Source organism: Otolemur garnettii, unplaced genomic scaffold, assembly GCF_000181295.1.
Source record: "Otolemur garnettii isolate 467f Iridium unplaced genomic scaffold, OtoGar3 scaffold00044, whole genome shotgun sequence".
Taxonomy (NCBI): Eukaryota; Metazoa; Chordata; class Mammalia; order Primates; family Galagidae; genus Otolemur; species Otolemur garnettii.
Genome location: NW_003852439.1, coordinates 1388445 through 1404989, shown reverse-complemented (window position 1 = coordinate 1404989; position 16545 = coordinate 1388445). Strand labels below are relative to the sequence as shown.

The 16545-nt window shown below is 37.5% G+C and overlaps 1 protein-coding gene across 1 annotated transcript in view; it reads left to right on the top strand.

Annotated features, from left to right (window-relative positions):
• The window catches only part of ACSM6 (acyl-CoA synthetase medium chain family member 6), a 44923-nt gene that overhangs the window by 2666 nt on the left and 25712 nt on the right, over positions 1-16545 (top strand). The window contains exons 2-7 of the mRNA XM_003790700.2: positions 2025-2235; positions 8158-8365; positions 9288-9431; positions 11462-11618; positions 12403-12485; positions 14358-14481. Of these exons, the coding sequence (XP_003790748.1) occupies positions 2025-2235; positions 8158-8365; positions 9288-9431; positions 11462-11618; positions 12403-12485; positions 14358-14481 (927 nt within the window). The remainder of the gene's footprint in view (positions 1-2024; positions 2236-8157; positions 8366-9287; positions 9432-11461; positions 11619-12402; positions 12486-14357; positions 14482-16545) is intronic.

Here is a 16545-nt window from a genome sequence, read left to right as displayed (position 1 = left end):
TATGCAGCAGAAACAATATGGTATAGAAACAATATGAAATAAAAAATAATCTTCTCACATCAATAAATGTTGTACCTAATATCTCAATATAATTCATGGTTATATAATATTTAATGGAGGGTTGAACCAAAATGCATTTAATCTATTCCCTATGTATTCAATAAATCCTTTATTATTATGCCTTTTAGACATTTATCATTTTTTTGCTATTGTAAGCAATGCTAAAAAAACTATCTTTATGCATATGTCTTCTTTCCTTCATTTAAATTCCTAAAAGTGAAATTACTCAGTCAAGAGGCTGTGTAGGCATTTGGTAAGCACATTAATAGACTGCCTCCCATAAAACACATACTAATTCACACATTCACCAGCCTTTTGTGGTAGGGCCTATTTCTCCATGCTTAGGTAATTCTTGGTATTTTCATTGTTTTTTCATTTTTACCAGTCGATTTTTCAATAAATCCTAGCACCCTTTAAAAAGATTTAAAAAATGACTCAGTGCCTGTAGCTCAGCAGCTAGGCTGCTGGCCACATGCAAACAGGCTGGCCAGTTCAAACCTGGCCTGGGTCTGCCAAACAATAATGACAACTACAACAACAACAAAAAAATAGCTGGGTGTTGTGGTGGGTGCCTGTCGACCCAGCTACTTGGGAGGCTGAGGCAAGAGAATCACTTAAGCCCAAGAGTTTGAGGTTGCTGTGAGCTGTGATGCCACAGCACTCTACCAAGGGCGACATAGTAAGACTCCGTCATGAATAAATAGATAAATAAATAAATAAATAAGAAAGCCCTGAAGGCCAAGGCAAAGAGTTTGAACCTAATCTGATAGGTCATGAGGAGTTACTGAAGGTTTCTGAGTGACATGAGCAGAGTTAATACTTAGGTCCTGCAAAGGTAACATAGAAAGGAAATAGAAACAACTCCCATGCCCACAGAAACAAAATATCATCACTGACGGTCTAGCCCCCAAACCCATCAAAATATGGTTGACAAGGAAATAGAAAATCAATGGTAAATCAAGGGGTAATCTTGTATTTTTTTTTGTTACTGGTGATATGAAGGTAAGGGGTTGGGGAATGCCTCCCCTTTACTCTTTTCAATACTATATTTTTGATTAAATGATAGCTGTGTACACACTGCAATGGGGTACAGTGTGATGTTTTCATATACAATTAGAAATATCTTCATGAAAGTGGTTAACATAGCCTTCATGTTCCAACACTATTTTAATGAGAGGTTTTTAAACCATCAGAACAGAGTAGCAATTCTGTGGGCTTCTTCAGGGTAGGTGGGGGGGAAAAAGTGAGAGAAACAGAAGGAGAACGAAAGTTGTAATGAGGAAAAAAGGAAGTTAGGGAGTTAGGAAAGAAGGGAAAAAGGAAGGGGAAGGAAGTGAGAGAGAGAGAAAGAAATAGGACAGAAAGGGATATATAGGAAGGAAGGAAGGAATAAGTGGAAAAAAGAAAAGAGGGAGGGAGAGAAAAATGAATCTTTCTTCTCTCCCTCTCCAGGGAAGGAAGGAGGGAAACCTGCATCATTTGGCACAGAGAGAAAGGCTCGGTCATAATGGAGACACTTTAAAAGTTGTAGGTACTTCCATCTGTGCCTTCGTTAAACAGTATTGGAAAACAAATTGTCCCAATAAAAAATAAGTTGCTGGGCAGTAGGTGTATTTGGGGTCGAGAATAGAAACAGATGGGGTAGGAGGAAGGCACTCTTTCTCTACTAACAAGCTCATGCCCTAGGAAATCTTTGCTGTCTCCCTGGCAGGGCTGGTTTCTCTAGTTCATATGCCAAGTTCTCCAAGAAGGTTCTGGGAGAACCTCCCAGAACATTAAACATTAAATACTTCAACATTAAATATTTAAACATTAAATATTTCCTACCAGTTGAAGAATAGTCCATGCTTCCAATGCCCCAGGCATCCTGGCCTCTCTGCAAGATGGTATCTGACAAACAGGGCCTCCAGTATCCAGTGTTCATGCTGACTAATATTCAATATTTTAAATATCACTCTGCTTAGGATGGAATTGGAGGGCCTTCCCCTGCCCTCTGGGAGGTTGATGCCAAAGGAGAAAAGGACAAATGGAGCTTTGAAAGGATGGCTTATCTCTCCCAGAAGGCAGCCAGCATCCTCTCTGACACCTGTGCCCTTAGCAGTGGAGACCGGCTGATGATAATCCTTCCCCCATCACCTGAGACTTACTGGGTCTGCCTGGCCTGCATGCGACTGGGTAAGGCATAAGCCAGTGACTCCCTCAGTTGGAGGATAATTAGAATTCCAACCTCAATCATTCACAGAATTGGGAGATATTAGAGAGATGTCCTGATGCCCGAATTCTTCCCACAGTATGGGTGTCTTTAAACAGGCCTAGGTTTGGGTCCCAGCTCTACCACTTACCTGTATAACATGATGACTCTCTGAGCCTTAGTTTCCTTGTCCACGAACTAGAGACAGTAAGAGTAGCAGTCTTAAAGGATCATTGTGAAGATTAAATAACCCATACAGTGTTTAGTTACCCTGTAGGCCATTTGTCATTGCAAGGAAACATAGACCTCTGTCCAAACAAAGTCAGCATCAAAGAGGAAGACTGAGGGAGCACACCTTGCACTCTTGGACTTTGGTTTGTCCAGCTATAAAAAAAGAAGGTGGAAATATCTCTAAAGGGCTTAGAGGAGTCTAGTATTAGAAATTCCTTGATAATCACCTTCAGTAAGCCTAGGATCGGACTTTGGATTCTGCTGGGATAGAGCTACTACTTCTGGGCATCCCATCCACGACTCTGAGGCTCACTCCTACAACACAAACACATTAGCAGGACATCCCTCAATCATAAGGCACATCACAATTGTGAGAAAGGAAGGATATTGGAAAAGAGCCCACCCCTAAGATCATTCCTCTTTGTCTGCTATAGTACCTAGCTTTTTTATCCTAGTTCCTATGAACAGAAAAATATCCAGAGATGGGCCAAACTTACATCATTATGAATTGCCACAACTGGCATATCCTATCATTTTTGCCTAATAACCAGGTTGCCACATGAGAAAACCCTAAGAAGTGATCCAAAGAGCAGGTGTCCTTGAGAATGCCGCCTGTCAGTTGTGTGAGGCACATGGAAGAAAGGAAGGGAGTGAGCCCTGCCTTCAAGCCTACTTTGGCTCCTGGTGTTTTCCCAGTTCCTAACAGACTAAGTATATCTGATATGGACCACTTCAGTCTGGGCCACCAGAAACTCTTCCTATATGACTCCAAGTTACATAGAGTGATGTCCTTAGCTATGTCCAGTAGAGAGTCTATAAGTAACAGTCTAAAAAAGGGCTATCGTTTTTTACTTAAAATAATTAAATTTTGGAGTGGTGCCTGTGGCTCAAGGAGAGCACCGGCCCCATGTACCGGAGGTGGCAGTTTCAAACCTGGCCCTGGCCAAAAAATAAATTTTGTAATGATGCATAAGCATAAATGAACAAAAACAAAATTGAAAGCTCAGAAACAGACCCAAGTACATTCAAGAATGTGTCATGTCATTTCAAACCAGTAATGAAAATATATGTTATGGCTCAGCACCTGCAACTCAAGCAGCTAAGGCACCAGCCACATACACCAGAGTTGGCGGGTTCAAATCCAGTCCAGCCCACCAAACAACAATGATGGCTGCAACCAAAAAATAGCCAGGCATTGTGGTGGGTGCCTATAGTCCCAGCTACTTGGGAGGTGGAGGCAGGAGAATCATTTGAGCCCAGGAGTTGGAGGTTTCTGTGAGCTATGATGCCATCGCACTCCACCCAAGGTGACAGCTTGAGGCTCTGTCTCAAAAAGAAAAAAAAGAAAGAAAGAAAGAAAATACGTGTTAATTCTTTTTTTTTTTTAGGATACATTAAAATTTGGTTTAATATTTCTTTGCGACAAAAAAAAAAAATCACATTTGTAGTGAACGAACAACACACATTTTTAGGCTATTGTTTTTTGTTTTTAACTACCATCCCAGTGATTTGAAGATAGCTCTTTGGAAAGTAAAATGGCATAACTCTAACCCAAATAACGTACCCAAATAAATTTCATCAAATCATCACATGCATCCTACAAATATATGCAACTAATAATTAAAAATTTTTTAAATTTTAGAGGAAACATAGAAAAGAAAAATCAACTGATTTAATTTACCACATTAACAAAATGAAAGAAAATCATAAGATTATCTCAAAAAATTTTTAAATGTGCCTTTAAAAATTTAAATGTTTAAGAAAACCTAAGTATTAAAAGAAAATGTGGGTAAATGCATGGTATCAGGAAAGGACTTTCTAGATATGATACCAAATACCAAAACAAGAAAAAAAATTGACGTATTATACTTCATAAAATTTTTGAAATTTCATTCATCAAAAGAAAAAAAAATCACCATAATGTACAAGGAGCTTCTGTATGGCTGTTGTGGAGAAGGGACCAGGGCACACACCTCTCTTTCTCCATATTTGTGAGATGTTTCTGGGTGATTGAATCTGGCATGCCCTTTTGGCAGCATCCAGCCAGTTGCAAAGTGATTGCTGTAACAACACAGAGTTGCTCTGCCAATTTTGAAATGTGTGATGTGATAAAATTCAATCAAGAAATTTCAACATTACATCCATAAACAAAAGAAAAGAAAGAGTTGTTAGATGATTTTTTTAGATAGTTCATCTACTTTGAAGTTCTAATATTTTTCTTAAGGTATCACAAATGAAATTAAAACACTGTCTTTATTCAGGCTTATATAGCAAAATACAATAAACTGGGTGGTTTATGAACAACAGAATTTCATTTCTCACAGTTCTGGAGGCTGGCAAGTCCAAGATCATAACAGATGCAGTATCTGATGAGGGCTGACTTTCTGATTCATAGATGGCTCCTTCTAGCTTGTCTCTGTCCTCACTTAATGGAAGGATGACCAGTTGCTTAGGGGGGGCCTGTTTTATAAGGGCACTTATTTTATTCATGAGCACTCTACCCTCATGACCTGATCACCTGTCAAAGGCCCCACCTTCTAATACCACTACCCTGGGGTTTAGAATCTGAACATACGAATTTCATGGGTTATACAAAAATTCAGACCATAGCAAAGACAAATGCCAACACTGGGAAAATATTTGTCACACATATGACTGATAAGTGGCTAATGACCTTAACATAGACAGAGTTCTTACAAATCAATAGAGAAAATAAATTAACACTATTGGATACTGCTCTCCAAATGCTTCATCTAAGGATAGGAACACTTGAAAGGTGTTAGAAGTTACCTGCAATTAACGTCTTGTGTCACCCACAGTTATACAATTTCCTATATAACATTAGATGCTTAAGGATCACTTGAGAGCTGTGAGATGACATTGAATAAGTCCCTTCCACTTTGTCTCTCGACCTTCCCATCAGCACTATCACTATAAGAACTTGAATTAGATGAATCCCAGTTCCATTCCAGATCTGGAGTCCCTGTGTCTTTTGTTTTTGAAATATAATTTGCATACTACTAAATTCACCATTTTAAAATACACAATTCAGTGGGTTTCAAGACATTCACAAAGCTATGCACTATCACTATTATCTAATTGTGAAAGTTTTTCTTGCCTCCAAAAGGAAGCCCTATATGCATTAGCTTTTACTCCCTATTCTCCCCACCCCTAAACCTTGGCAAACACTAATGTACCTTCTATCTTTGGATTTGTCTTTTACAGACATTTTATATAAATATAATGCAATATGTGGCCTTCTTCCACTTAGAAGAATGGTTTCCAGGTTCAGTTATGTTATAGTACTTGTTAGATCTCCATTCTTTTTGTAATTAATAGCGCTTCATTGTATTACACCCTGTTTTGTTTATCAGTGCATAAGTTGATGAATATTTAGGTTGTTTACATGTTTGGGCTATTATTAACAGTGGGTTTTTTTTATGGTGAACAAGCAGAAAATATGAGGAAAGTCCACATCATTAAGCCAGATCCTTTTTTGAAAATCAGTAGGTCTGTAGTAGGATGTACAAGCACTATTACTAGACAATGTTATCATTACTTGGTCCTAGAATAAGGTGACCAGATTTTAACATTGGTAAAGTGGGACACCATTGATGGGGGGGTTCTTAATTAAAAATTTGATCTATATGGAGCAACAAAAATTTTCATAAAATACAAAAATAGTATTGTAATATAGATTTTTTAATTTCAACATAAGTACAATTTACAAATATAATACATTAAAAATATGTATAGTATTATTTTATTCTTTGGCATATTTCTCATTTGAGTGAATTTTTTTTAGTAGATTGCTGTTGTTGTTTAAAAGGTCACGAAATTTTTCACAAGAATTTGTTAAATTTTATTTCACACATAAAATGGCTTTCAAAGTCTCAACACTTAATTGTGATTTTTCTGATGTGCACACTTTATTTACAGTAGGAAAAAACGTGTTCAGTCACAGCATTAGTTCCTGGTAAGGACAGCACATATGCCACAATTTTTAGTGCATTATTGTATGGAACATGGTTTGTTTCAAAATGATGAAATATTTCTAACCATTTGTTCTCTATTGTGATTTTTGCTGATGCCCAAGATTTAACCTTTTCCTTATCAATATATTTTTTTAATAATGATACCTCATAAGTCGTAAGTGTCACTTTCAAGGCCGCTGCTAGACTTTTTGCTGCCACTATAAAATATAAATAATATGAGTACTGTCTGCTAAATTCATGAAATAAATAAATAAATTACCTAAATTATCTGAATAGCTGATTTGTTGACATCACTTGTTTAACTAGCACTAACATGCAGTACAATGTGTATTGTCTGAGAGACAGTTACAAAATGTTTTCATAGTTTCCAATGCCAAAAATGCCATTGTTTAGTAAGTCCAAACAATGGTGGTCAAATTCTAACAACTGATCAACAATGAGAACTTTGATAAGCAGTTCTTGATAATCGGTTCTCAACAATTATTTGTTATTATTAAAGTTTAACTGTTATGCCCAGATTGCAAAGTCCCCAAAAACCACCAGGGAGCTAAGTCCGATGCAAAAACAAAGACTCTTTATTTAAACTTGAGCCTGGACTCTCAGGAACCTGACACAGCAGGCAGGTCTTGGCTGAGAGCCCAGCCTCGCTATTGTCTGTTTTCTTTATAAGGGTTGCATTTTATGGAATGGAATAAAATGCAGGTGAACATTGCTACCAGAGGTCGCAGGGGTTGGTCTGATTGGCTGGGTTCCAGGAGGGGTGTTCTAAGGGTTTCACGGAATTTGTAGAATTTCCTGGGACCGAGGGCTTTTTGTAGGCGGAGACTTTCTACAGGCTACTCAGTGGCATGTTTTTTACAAAATGGAGTCACTTTTGTCCTCTCATAACATTATAAAATTAACAAAAATAATATAAAACTCATATCCTGATGAAATAGCTATATGGCAGCCAAAAACCATATATTCCCTTCCCGTTCTTCCACCATTCCCTAGCTTGTCGTGCATTCTTTCCAAAAATCAGTACTTTTTAAAAACACCACAGGACGCAGGACAAATTGTTAAAAATAAGGACTGTCCCGCCAAAAGCGGGATGTCTGGTCACCTTATCCTAGAAGTACTCTACTTGTACAAGGTGGAGAGGTCAAGGAAAGCCTCTGCATGACACAGATCTTAACCTCTTGCACACAGATTAACCCTAGCATGTGCCAGTCTCATGGTAGACCCTCCATAGATGTTGGGTGGATAAAAGATAATCATCAGAGACAGCCCAAGAAGAGAAGGAACTTTTGTCTCCACTGCGAATCCAGGAATCCACAGCACAAGCAATTCTCAAGCACAGAAGGAACAACAAAGAGAAGTTTCCATAATCCCATTATATCACAGTTTCAAAATTGGGCTGCATTTCAACTAGCTAATGGCCTGACACCTAACCATACAAATCCAAGGCTGTGTAAAGGAAAAGGATAATGGTCGCAAAACCACTCATTGCTAGATTGCTTCAGTGAGTTCAGACTCCTGGCCTTCACAGATCTTCCCCACCTGCTATCTTGATGCTGGCCCAAAAGAGAAGCTAGATCCCAGAAAGAGTCATCAAGAGACCTCATCTGTGCCTGCCAGATGCTTAAGAAAATATTCTCCACTTAAAATATGACTGAAGCCTCTTTTGTGTTTTTTTCTTAGGAATCTCCTTTGTACCTGGCAACCCCCAGCTGACTGCCAAGGAAATTATCTATCAATTATGCATATCTCAGGCTCAGTGCATTGTGGCCAATGAGGCTATGGCCCCAGTCGTGGACTCTGTCATGTCCAGCTGCCCCACCTTGAAGACCAAGCTCCTTGTGTCAGATAAGAGTTATGATGGGTGGCTGGATTTTAGGGACTTGATTCGGTAAGTGGATACTGAAAATTAAATGCTTCAATTAAGAAGATGTCTGATTTTGGAAGGTGGGAAGATATATGAAAAGGTGGTGTGAGTGGTCAGAATGGGAAGCTGGACAGCAAATTCTAGTCCTGAAATCAGACTACACTCCAACACAAGAATCCCTGGTCTGGCTAACAAGTTCCCAGTCTGAGTGAAAGTCTCATCTCCTGATTCATACTTAAGGGTGCATTCTGGAAGAAGGTTAAAAAAAAAATAGGTGATAGAAACATAGATGATAAATACATTAAAAAAAACCAAAAACATTGATCTTCACTGGGATATAGTTAAAATAATAAGCTGATGCCATGTATCCTCAGGTTAGCCAAATACCGTAGTCCCTCCTTATCTATGGTTTTTCAGAAAGAGGGAGAGAAAGAGGCACACCACATTCACAACTTATACTATAGTATATGGTTATAACTGTTCTGTTTTATTATTATTTATTATTACTTATTATTGTTAATTTCTTACTGTGCCTAATGTATAAGTTAAACTTGATCTCATAAGTATGTATGCATAGGAAAAAAGAGTGTATAACCGGGTTTACTGCTATTCCGGTTTTAAGCATCCCTTGGGGGTCTTGGAACACATCCCCTTTGGATGAGGGGGGGACTACCATATTAAGTTTTGAGCAGTTAAATAGAGGGTTCATTTAGTGAGAAAAAACAAAGCTGGAGCATAAATACATCATATATTTCTTATGCAACAAAAATCAGTACAAAAAATTTTTGAAGGAAAACATTGTATTTTCCCCCATAACAAATTATCTCCCAATGTACCAAAATATGAGCTGTTGTTTTCAAAAAGAAGATTATCAAACCAGGGGCCTAGGAACCTAATCAGAAAACTTCAATTTAGAACTCACTGTCGCCACTTTTATGACTTACAGACTTGCCCCTCCAAAGCAGACCTGCATCGGGACCAAGAGTCAAGATCCAATGGCCATATTCATTAACAACAGGATAATCGGAGCTCCCAAACTGGTCAAGTATTCCCAGTATGGTTTGGGAATGGAATTCAGCCAGGCTGCAAGGTACAGTCCTTACAATAGCCCATACAGGTCTAAAGCTTCTCTCTTATGGATAAAGGGAGAGTTTCATTAAACTAAAGCTAAGAAAGGTATTTCTCACTCATGACTGTAGAAAGTGTCAATATTGAGAGAAGGCTGAAAAGCAGAGTGGATGATGTACATGAAAAGATCAAAAACAAATTACTCTAAGCCAAAAATTTAAGAATCAAGAATCTGTGGAAAAAAGAGAAGGAACAGCGAATCCATGTAGCTGGGAAGGGATGTGGGGTGATTACCTAAAAGACATGCTGTTATGTGCTGTTTTCTACACTATAATACTATAACCATGGTGAACAATTATGTTGACCACTATATGTAGTGATATATAGAGACAGACGGAGTCACAAACATGAGAGGTTTGGATTCTAGAGTCAGCCTCTAAGATGAAAATTACATGTCTTAACATTACCCTTTTAAAAAAACAATTATTTGAATAGCTCGTGGACTTATTTAATGGAGTCGGAACAACTGTTTAGCCATCTGAGAAAAGTTAAAACTAAATCTATACACCTTGCAACATACCTACACTCCTCCAAATGGATTAGACCCAATGGATTAGATCTAAATATAAAGAATGAAACCATAAAAGTACTAGCCACCACAAGCCCTGATTTCACCACTATACAGTGTATCTATGTAACAGAATTCAACTTGTGCATTACTTTTCTCAGATGGCTAAACAGTAGTCCCAGCTCCATTAAATAAGTCCATTTTTTGCTGTAGTGTCTTGAAATGCCATTTTTATCATGTACTGAAGTTTAATGTATAGTTAACTCTATTTTTAAAATTTCTATTACATTTGACTGATCTATTTATGCACCAATACTGTATTATTTTTATTGTAGTAGTTATATAGTGTTTTAATGCCTGGTAAGGCTAGTCACTTCTCCATCACAGCTTTTCTTTTTAGTGTTTTTATGAATAATTCAATATGTTTAGTTTTCTACATGAAGTTTAGCATCATATTTTCCAATCTGGTTCCATTAAAAAACTTATTGGCATTTTTATTAATATTGCATTACTTTTATAAATCAACTTAGAGAGAATTGATATCTGTAAGAAGTTGTATCTTCATGTCTTTCTATTTATTCAGGTCTATTTTATATCTTCAGAAGTATTTTAATGTTTTTCTAATGCAGATTTTGCATATTTATTAGTAAATTTCCCCCAACATTTTAAGTTCTTGGTAGTATTGTATGTAAATGGGCCTTCTCTACTCTTACACCCTGTAATTGGTTATTGACTATGTATATGAAGGCTACTAATTTCTACATGTTAGTTAGTAACTTATTTTGAAAAAAAATACTCAATAGTACAAAAATAGTCTATAATTTCACTAGTTACAAATAAAAGTTTAAAATATTTTTTAAAAAATAGCTTATGGATACTGTACTATCTCTTGTCTAATCTAGTATTGTCAATTTTTCCTCCAGCACTGAACTTGGTTTCAATCTCTCTGGTTGAACATCCAATGAAGTAATGGGTTTGTTTTAGTTTGGTTTGTCTTCCTAAAATAAATGGTCATGTATTGACTTCACACTCAGGTTCTCTTAACAAATGCTATCCAAGGGTCTCTTATGGGGAAATAGGTATATGTGCTGTCTACCCTCATCTCAAAGTTTTTGACTGTCATGTGCTATATTGGCTAGCGGAAATCAAGTAATAGATTAGAATTATTAGAAATAATAATTAGAAGAATTAGAAGAAACTGAGATCATTTATTCAATCCATTAATTAATAAAATTGCCTACTGAAGAACTTCCATGACCCCCTAAAACCATGGGACCTAGAAGGCAATGTCATGTCCATTAAGACAGATACTGGAGATTCCATTGGCCTCATGTTGTCACAAGTAGTCTTTCCTCATTCTCATTTGGGTGGTCTCCGTTTATGAAAATTACGTGTCTCAGTACTTGATGATAGAAAGTATTAATGTATTATTGTTGTTAGTATGAACAGGAGAGAATTCAGATGTTTTTCCTCTTTCTGTTTAGACAGTGGATGGACTTCCAGCAAACAGATGTCTTGTGGAATCTGGGTGATGCCTTTGGTGGAAGTTTACCCCTGAGCATTGTCTTGGGAGCTTGGCTCCAAGGAGCTTGTGTGTTCCTGTACCACATGCCGACCTTTTGCCCAGAGACTGTTCTATACGTAAGACCAGTTGCTTGTGTGGGTTGTATGGGACAAAGGCCCAAGGGAGGCATTAGCGTGCCCATAACTCATACCAAAAATGGGTGAATTAAGAAACAAACTTGGAATGTAATATTGAAGATGTTCTCCCTACTTCTGAGAGAAATTTTCTCTCACTTCTCTAGGCCCTTTGGAATTAGGAGGATGTGGCTACTTTAGCTGTAGTACTGATAAAGAAACTTTCAAAAGGCAATAATGACAATGAAGATGATGATAATGTCCACTACCTTTTATTGATTACTTACTGGCATGTTTTATGTATTATTTCATTTCAACTCCCCAACAACCGTGGAGGTAGGATTAGGGAAACTGAGGCTCAGAGAGATTAAATAGCTAGCCCAAGGAACAGCAGAGATGGAAGCAGGAATCAAACCTTTGTCTGTTCAACTCTAGGGCACAATCTCTAAACTACTTTGCTTTCACCTAAACTGCTTCCACAATCCCAAATTTTACTGCTGACATCCAGGTTTATTATTCAAAGCAACAAAGATCTAAACAAGTGAGTTTTTTGTATCTATTCAGTTATCAGATAATTAACATAACTCCTAGATTCAGTTTACTAAAGCTAACTTGTCTTCCAAGGCTCATGCCTATGGACTGAAGAATTGCTGAATCCTCAAGACAAAGGATTTGCCCTAGCTGAGTCTCAAAGTTAGATCTTCTTCCCTGGTCCTTTTCCCCCAAGAGCCTATTGTCATTTTCATCTTCACATACAGATTTGATTTTTCCTTCCTTTGGGGCCCAGGCCCTGTCCAGGTTTCCCATCACCACTCTATCTGGAAGTCCAGCAATGTACCAGGAACTGCTTCAATATAAGTACCTCTCCAGGTAAGACAGGATCTCTCAGAAAAGTGTCCATCTCCACCCATGGGATGAGATCAGGAACCCTCAATTTATCTGCCTTATTGCTATTTATGGCAATAACTTCATTAAGGTGTGGGATTTTTCATTCTCTTGTGATTTTTGAAGTCTGTATCTTCTAGCCCCACAGGAGTCCAGGATATAAAATTTAATTGTTATCAAAAGGTTGGGTCAGTTCACTTAATTTGTAATTATACTTTCCTTTAAGAAGATAAACATTAAAAACAAATACATTTAATGTACACAGCTATAATTTAATAAAAGAAGAAAAATAGCAAGGGCATTGTGGTGGGTACCTGTGGTCCCAGCTACTTGGGAGGATGAGGCAAGAGGATTTCTTGAACTCAGGAGTTTGAGGTTGCTGTGAGCTATGATGCCACACAGCACCCTACCAAGGGTGACAAAGTAAGACTCCATGTTCAAAATAAATAAATAAATAACAAAAAAACACCAAATACATTGCCTGTTAAAACAAAGGTGAACATTAAAGACAAAGATGACCTCTTCTACTGGATATAAATCTTTCTAGGCCTTTTAAAACAAATTTGCATGAATATCTTTCTATCCCCATATAAATATATTATAATACTGGGGATACCATTATATAGATGGTATCATAGTATATACCTATATTAAGGTAAAACTTGCAGTTTTCATTCCATACTGTTCCTTAGATCTCTATTTATGATATAATATGTGTAATATATCTTTAATCTTTGCATAGTGTTCCTCAGAATGCATGGTGTTTTAAGGAATCAAGTACTTATAAAAATATTTGGATCTTTTGCAATTGAGAGTTGACTATTTTTATACTTTTAAATACTTTTCTTTTAAAAGTATAAGAAAAATAAATAAAAGTATAAGAAATAATCTGGGCATTTCTTGTGATAGCATGTTGATTAATAGAGATATGCTGTGTTTGAGCATAACTATTTTTAACTGCTCCATAAAATGCCAACAAACTGATGAAATGAGCGTCTTTGTTCATATCATAGAATACTCTAGAGTACTCACTGAGAAGTAGAATTGCCAATTATAATCAATAAAGATTAATGAGATATCACAGGTTCCAAAGCATTGTATCAACCTTTAGAATTTGCTAAATAATCATTTTACCAAATTTCACTTTAGCTGTGTGAAGAAGGAAACATATGCTACAGAAGGAAGCATTTGTGGTAGCAAACAATGTGGACATTAGAAAATGCCTAGTTGGGGCTTTGCGCCTGTAGCTCAGCGGCTAGGGTGCTGGCCACATACACAGGGGCTGTCAGGTTCAAACCCAGCCCAGGCCTGCCAAACAACAGTGACAATAACAACAAAAAAATAGCCAGGCATTGTGATGAGCTCCTGTAGTCCCAGCTACTTGGGAGGCTGAGGCAAGAGAATTGCTTAAGCTCAAGAGTTTGAGGTTGCTGTGAGCTCTGACTCCAGGTGCTCTACCAAGGGCAATATAGTCAAACTCTGTCTCAAAAAAAAAAAAAAATGCCTAGTTTGTTGGCATATTATAGAGCAGTTAAAAATGTTTGCATTCAAATACAGCATATCTCTATTAATCAACATATCATCACAAGAAATGTCCAGATTATTTCTCTTACCTTTAAAATAAAAGCATTTAAAAATTTAAACAGCGACTAGCAAACAATACAGGCAAGATGGCTAAAGGTGACCCCGAGAAACCAAAAGGCAAGATGTCTGCCTATGCCTTCTTTGTGCAGACATGCAGAGAAGAACATAAGCAGAAAAACCCTGCATCATTTTTCCAAGATTCTTTCTTACAACAGACCTATTATTGGTAGAAATATTCACCAAGTCTAACAACAACTGTTGATGCCTCTCCAGCCACAGATTCAAGAGCCTGAAGCATTGTGTGGCTACAGGAGGACCCATCAGCCCTGGGGTGATGGAAGACTGGAAACGCATCACTAAGCTGGACATCTATGAAGGTTATGGGCAGACAGAAACTGTAAGTTGATGCTGAATCACCATTCACCCAGATAACCAAACTTGTGCATTCACTATGTAAGCACATTGTTAAAGCACTAGGCACACACTGAAAATGCAGAAAGCTAAAGGATGGAAGTCAAAATCAGGGTGCCAGAATGTTCTAATTGTGGTGAGGACCCTATTCTGAATTATAGACTGCTGACTTCTCATTCTGTTCTCACATTACAGAGAGAGATAGAGAGACCACCCTCTTTGGTGGTTCTTCTTATAAGGGCACTAATCCCATCATGAGGGCCTCATCCTCATGACTTGATCTGAATAAACCCAGTTACCTGCCTAAAGTCCACATCTCCAAATATTATCATATTAAGGAGTGAGTTTTAACATGTGAATTGGGGGTGGGGGGAGTGGAAGGGGAAATACTAGCACTAGTAGTCAAAAACTGAAGTGCATAAACTTAATATTTCAGCAGTAGAACATTTACAGGTGGTGCCAAATTCAAGGGCATAGTCACAAGTGTATTAAGTATTATGAAATTCCCTGGAGATAAGGGTCAAGGAAGAAAGAGACCAGGATGTTGAACTGATATCCATATGGATGTAGGAAGCACTCAGGATGATAGTGGTACATGGAACAAAAAGAAGGGTCATGAACTTAATGTTGAAATCTTTAATGGGTAAGAAATGACTGGGGAGTTGGTAAATTATAATAAGGAGTAAAGGGTAGTAAAGGTAAATAGCCTGGGGACTGTACATAGGATCAGAAGAGTAATGGTCAGGAGATGGTATTGGGAGCTGAGAGGATGCCCAACACACAGAGTATAGAAGAATCAACAGCCTTCCCTTAGAAGGGAAAAGTAGTAACCTCTTCTCATGGAAGAGCTGGATCTCTGGAAAGGCAAATGGTTAAGAGAAAATTTGGAAAAGAATGTAGAAGGTGTATATGTAGAAGAAGAAGAGCTTTTTAGCCACCATTCAATCAATGCTCTTCCTAGAAGAAACTATGAAAAGATTGTGAAGGGAGAGAAAGGGTCAGGGAAGAAACAGCCCTGTTCCTGCAACATGAGGGTAAAATGTTCAAAAAGAGACATAAATAAAGAAGCTTAATACTGGATATACTGCAGATAGTAGAAAGGTGAGAGCTGGTACATAGGGCTGGCTGCTAAGTTTTTCATGAATCAGTCTCAGTGTTTTGTAGGTGGATAGAGCAAAAGAAAACAGGGAGATGCTGCCTGAGTTAATTTCAGCAACTGCTCAATGGTCCATAAAACAGGATACTTGAGAAGCAGAAACACACAAAATATTTCTGAAAGAATTTAATATCCAACATTTTAAAAAACATTGAAATAGCCAACATGGGAAAAAAAGAATTTTGTTGGAATTTCTTACATTTGTTTTATTGAGTACTACTGCTTTTATGAATTACACTAAGAAGAAAACTCCATAATCTTGGTAATATCAAAGCCTTTTTATAGGACTTAGTTCTGACCTTATACTTCCAAAGGTATTCTGTGGTAAGGGGGAAGACCTCAGCCTGCCTGGAAGAAGTTTAAAGCAGTCTAAATTGACTGCCCAGGCTCTGGGGAGAGGTCTATGTTAATAGTCTGAGGACCCTGGTAGAGCCATGTGGTTCTGAGTAGCTCACGAAATTCCCTCACTTAGAAAGCCAAAAAAATTTAACAATATAGGATTCAAATCTTCAAAATCTCACACATTAGCAGAGAGGCTGTAATTCAAAACTATGAAAGAAGGAACTTGAGAAATGTCCCAGTTCCAACTCAGATTCTTTCTATAGCATTCTCATAGATCCACTTTAGCCCAAAGAATTGACATTTTCACCACCCAGGACATAGTACATTGTGTTTTCCTACTAATCTCATGTTGTGAAAGATTCCATCTAGTGAGGAAATAGCACTTCTTAGGCCATATTGATTTTGACTTTAGCCTTCTTTTCCTAAAGGATTAATACAAATATAACTAATACTCAGAGCATCTGAAACAAGCAAGGTTGTCACACTTAGTTGATATGATTCCAGCAACACTTAATAAACTGGGTGTTTCTAGTTAGTTAGGCAACATGCATA